The sequence below is a fragment of the Rutidosis leptorrhynchoides genome, chromosome 1 (assembly GCF_046630445.1).
Source record: "Rutidosis leptorrhynchoides isolate AG116_Rl617_1_P2 chromosome 1, CSIRO_AGI_Rlap_v1, whole genome shotgun sequence".
Lineage (NCBI taxonomy): Eukaryota > Viridiplantae > Streptophyta > Magnoliopsida > Asterales > Asteraceae > Rutidosis > Rutidosis leptorrhynchoides.
The window spans coordinates 108296900-108301743 of record NC_092333.1 but is presented as its reverse complement, the minus strand read 5'-3'; the positions used below and the strand labels follow the sequence as shown (position 1 = coordinate 108301743).

At 33.1% G+C, this 4844-nt stretch overlaps 1 protein-coding gene across 1 annotated transcript; it reads left to right on the top strand.

The window, feature by feature from the left end:
• The first annotated feature begins 2052 nt into the window (after positions 1-2052).
• On the top strand, positions 2053-3513 carry LOC139888063 (protein FAR1-RELATED SEQUENCE 5-like). Its single transcript, XM_071871099.1, has 5 exons — positions 2053-2158; positions 2202-2310; positions 2455-2673; positions 2784-2856; positions 2938-3513. Exons 1-5 carry the CDS (start codon positions 2053-2055, stop codon positions 3511-3513), a joined length of 1083 nt encoding a protein of 360 aa, XP_071727200.1.
• Positions 3514-4844: the final 1331 nt, after the last annotated feature.

The following is a 4844-nucleotide window of genomic DNA, read 5'->3' as shown; positions in this document are numbered from 1 at the left end:
CCGACAAAATCGGAAAACGTGCCTAGTATTAAAACTAGCATGATATTTTCAAAACCATAAAACGTTTTCATCAAGGTCCTGATTTCCCTAGGATCAAATTTTTCGGATACTTGGCTCTAATCTCCCAAAAATGTGGGTGTGTGTTTTCATTGTGTATATAGCGTGAGTGTGATTACAATAAAGGTGTGTTATACTTAAAGCGTGTGTTTCATATAGCGTGAGTTGCGTTTCATATCAACATTTGTGTTTCGTGTGCTTCGAGTGATTTGTGTAATGCTTGTAATCTATATTGTGTAAGTGTGTTTGATATTGTTATACTTTGTAAAGAAAGAATTGCTTGAGGACAAGCAAGGTTTAAGTGTGGGGTGTTTTGATATTGCTCAATAACAGTATATATATCTATCGCAATATCGTGTAAAATGCTCTAGAATCAAGGGTAATAAAGGCGTTTCTACATGTGATAGGCCAAGATATGCAAATTTGTATCGGAGAGTGATTTATAAAGAGTCTTGATGATTTATGACCGTGGTTGATCCCGATACAAGTTCAGGTCAAATTAGCGCTCTAAAATGGTAAAACAAGGCTTTAAATGATTGGGACTTCGTCCATATGAAGAGAGATTGCAAGAAAGCAAGACAGTAAAATTTAGAGCAACGGGACGCCGTCCAGAGCTATGGGACACCGTCCAGATTTTTACACTTGGACGCTGTCCAATAAATTGGGACGCCGTCCAAGCCTTTAAATTGGGACGCCGTCCAAAAGCCAGGACGCCGTCCAGAAGTAGGTTTCAGCCTACTTTTGACTTTCTGACCTACTTTCTCCACTTTAAAAAGCTACTGATTGAAGACCAGTTTACCATATATGAACCAGAGAGTACAGAGACGAATTTTGGGAGCAATATTGGAGAACTCTAAGCTCTTGGAAGAGGCTCAACATCAATGCATCAAAGATCAAAACCTTCTTCATCCAAGAACTCATTGTTCTTGTAGGTTATTCCTTGTTCTAAAGCAATGATTTCCATTGATAATCTGATTGTTATGTTGTCTGTTACCATGATTGTTGGCTAGTTTCTACAATGTTTGTCTAGATTAATAACCGAGGTATTGGATGTAATCTTATTGATTGTATATACTATGTGTGAAAGATTGAAGCTTGAATTAAAGAACCATGCTTATTGATGTTTAATCATTTGTATCTAGTTAATTGATATGTTGTTGATAAAGAGAACTCTTGTTGATGTATCATATTGATTTACAATCAACTTGTCTTAGATTGATTGTTTACTAAACCGGAACAAGGGGGTAAATTAGATCAATACGATTAAACGATATAGGAATGAATTGTGTAGAGCGAACGCAAAGACAATTGTTATTTAAGTCTTTGATCTTGCTAATCAACTAGTCACAAACGAAAAGGTCTAGGTAATAGGGAACCCTCACTTAGTACTTCTAGTTTGAGTACTCGCTAAAGAGAACTCTTGGCGGGTCGATTTAGGTGATTAGCACATTTCATAGTTATTTGATTACAAACACGAGAACTATAGAGAAAAGGGAACCCTTGATCTTGTAATTGTGTTTGCGTGTTTATTTAAGAGAACTCTTAGTGAACCTATTAGATAACTTACACACATAATCATTCAATCAGGCCTTAATAACAAAACTTACATCCAATACCGAGGGTAAAATATCTAGATGAACATTTCATCTCTTTGATCTAAATCAAACTATCTTAATTGCTTTCTTTGCACTTATTTTCATTATATAAACTTAAAAGACCAAAAATATTGTTTTTACTTTTAACCTTCTCTGATTTGGCTAAATCGTTAAAAAGCCACAAAAACATAATATCTTGTACCTTTAAGTTTCATTTACTTAGTTAATCATAATATAGTTTCTAATTCTAGTTTGACTAATACAACTGTCCTTGGAACGATATACGGAACTAAACCATTATTTATACTACTACACGATCGGGTACACTGCCCGTTAGTGTGTAACAGTCTTTTTAACCGGTGTTTTCCAACGATAATTTATATACCTGATTTCGCACATCATGGCTTCTAAAAATGATTGCAAAAATTGGAAAAGAGATGTCAATAAGTATATTTTGAAAGCAGATGCAGAGATGTTTGTGCAGATGTTAACTGCTAAGAAGAACTGTAATCCTGACTTTTTTTTTTTAATATTTTACTGAACTTAAAGGTGAACGTCAGGAGTTAGCTGGTGCTTTTTGGGCAGATGCAACTTCAAAACGAAATTATAAGTCTTTTAGAGGTGTAGTATCTTTTGATGCAACTTTTCGTACAAACATGTATTATTATTTAGTTTTTCTTTCTTTTCTTTATTTATTTTATTTTTTCTAGACAGTATGTGTGAAGATTAATATCATTTTGTATTTTAATCTTTTTATGTATATGTTTAGTTTTTGTAATACTTTTATTTTACGTTTTATCAGGTATGACATGGTGTTTATACCATTTACTGATATTGATATCCATTTTAAATGTGTTACATTTGGTGCCGCTCTTTTAGCAAAGGAAGATGTTCAACATTACGATTGGTTGTTGAAAGCTTTCAAAAAAGCTTTTCCTGTTGTACCTCAAATTGTAATGACAGATCAAGATCCTTCAATGCTGATTGCGGTTCAATCTGTGTTTCTTACAGCTAGGCATAGGTTGTGTATGTGGCACATTACAGATAAAATTACATCTAAGGTACTTTATCTATGTAAACTGATTCTTTATCTTTTCCACATTTTTTATGATTGGTTCAATCTGCAAGCAGATTGGGTTCAATCTGCAATCAGATTGGGTCTAATCTGCATGTAGATTGGGTCCAATCTACAATCAGTTTTGGGGTTTAATCTTCTTATGTTCACAATCAACAATTTTATATGTATCTTTTATTTTGTTTTTTTGATTCATTTGTCCTAATGTAGGTTGGTCATGCAATATCTAGAGCGGGTTTTAAATCTAATATTTCTAATATTGTTTGGACTGATAGGTTGGATCCTGATGAATTTGATCGACGTTGGTTTTCAATTCTCCATAAATACAATCTTGATGATCATAATTGGTTGATTGACATGTTTAATCTTAGACAAAAATGGATTCCAGCTTATTTTAGGGATTGGGATATGTCTGGTTTAATGAGAACATCTTCTCGGTCAGAGAGTGGGAATCATGTTTTTCAACAATTAATGAGTAGGAGTTCAACTCTTGTTGAATTTATATCTTTCTTTGAAACTGCTATGGAAATACAACGATATGAGCAGTCTAAGAATGATCACGAGTCTCTTTATACTACTCCCAAAATTGAAACGCAACATCCTATGGAGAAGCATGCAGGTAAAGTGTTTACTCGTGCAGCTTTCTTTATGATTCAAGGTCAAATGCAAGCTGCTACTAGATACTGTATGAGTTATAAAATACAAAAACTATCGGAGGATACTACAAAGTTTTGTATAGGGGACACAAGTGTTAAAACTTCAAAATTGATGAGACAATTAACATAATTGCAAATCCTTATTATTTCGATGAGTCGATTCCAAGATTCAGTGATGTTATTGTCAATCGTAGAACAAAAGAAATTTTTTGCAACTGCAAATTGTATGAGAGGGTTGGTTATTTTTGCCGTCACATTTTATATGTTCTTAGAATGGATACTGTGCCTAAAACAATATTACCATCCAAGTATATCAAGAGACGTTGGTCATTACAATCTATACATTTAAATGATCGACAAAGTTTGTCTTTTTTAAATCATAATGGATAGTTGGGGATTATTATTTTGTAGACCAATGCGTACATCTTAATATGCGTGATCCAGAAAAGATGAAGGTGTATAGAGATTTAATAAAAGATTTGAAAGATAAGGTTTTTAGTGAATCTGGAGTAACTTCAATGATGAGTTCTAATAATGACCTGATACCTGCTTTGGTTGGACTTCCTTAGCCAGACAACATTTCTGTTCATGCACCACAAGATATTCGGAACAAAGGATGTGGAAACAGGAGAATTACAAATGCTCGTCAAGAAGCTATTAATAAAAAAGGTCCATCATTTCACAAAATTTGCAAACACTGTGGTAAATCACAGCATAATGTAAGATCTTGCCCAGATTTAAAAGAACAAGTGATTAGAGAAAGCAAATTGCAGAAGAGAATGATAAAAGAGCAGCAGATATTGGAAACAAACAAGGTTCTGTTTCAAGGTCTGGAATAGATCTTTCAAATGATATCCATGGCTCACCGTCAGAATTACCAAGGCAAAGGTTTGTTTTAAAGAATTTATAGTTTTATACAAAAATAATTCAACAACTGAATTTTGTGTTATGATTTATATAGGACTGCTGAAGAAGTGATCAAGAGAGCAAAATCTAGAGTTAACACAAACTGTACTTCGGATGAAGGTGAATTTTTAAGGAAATTCAATTTTTGTTGAATTTTACTAGAAACAAATGTAACATGACCTTAGAGAAGTTGTTTTTCAGTCAAACACTTGTCAAACTTGAAATAAATCATTCAAAATTGATCAAGTACTGCATCATTATTATATAAATATTTATATACATTTTTTAAGATTATTTTATTTTTTTGTACTTATTTATTTAGTGATTTAATTATTCTATATTAACCGTGTTTGTAGGTTTTAATGGAGCACATTCTAAAAATTTTGCAATCGGGGGTAGCAGCCATGGACAATATAGGTTTTTGTAGATTTTAATGGAGCACATTCTAAATATTGCGTTTGCAGATCGACCCAATCTGCTTGCAGGTTATTGATTTTGCAATGGACAATTTAGGTTATAGTTTTGGTATTAATAAGATAGGAGACCCAAGTAAAC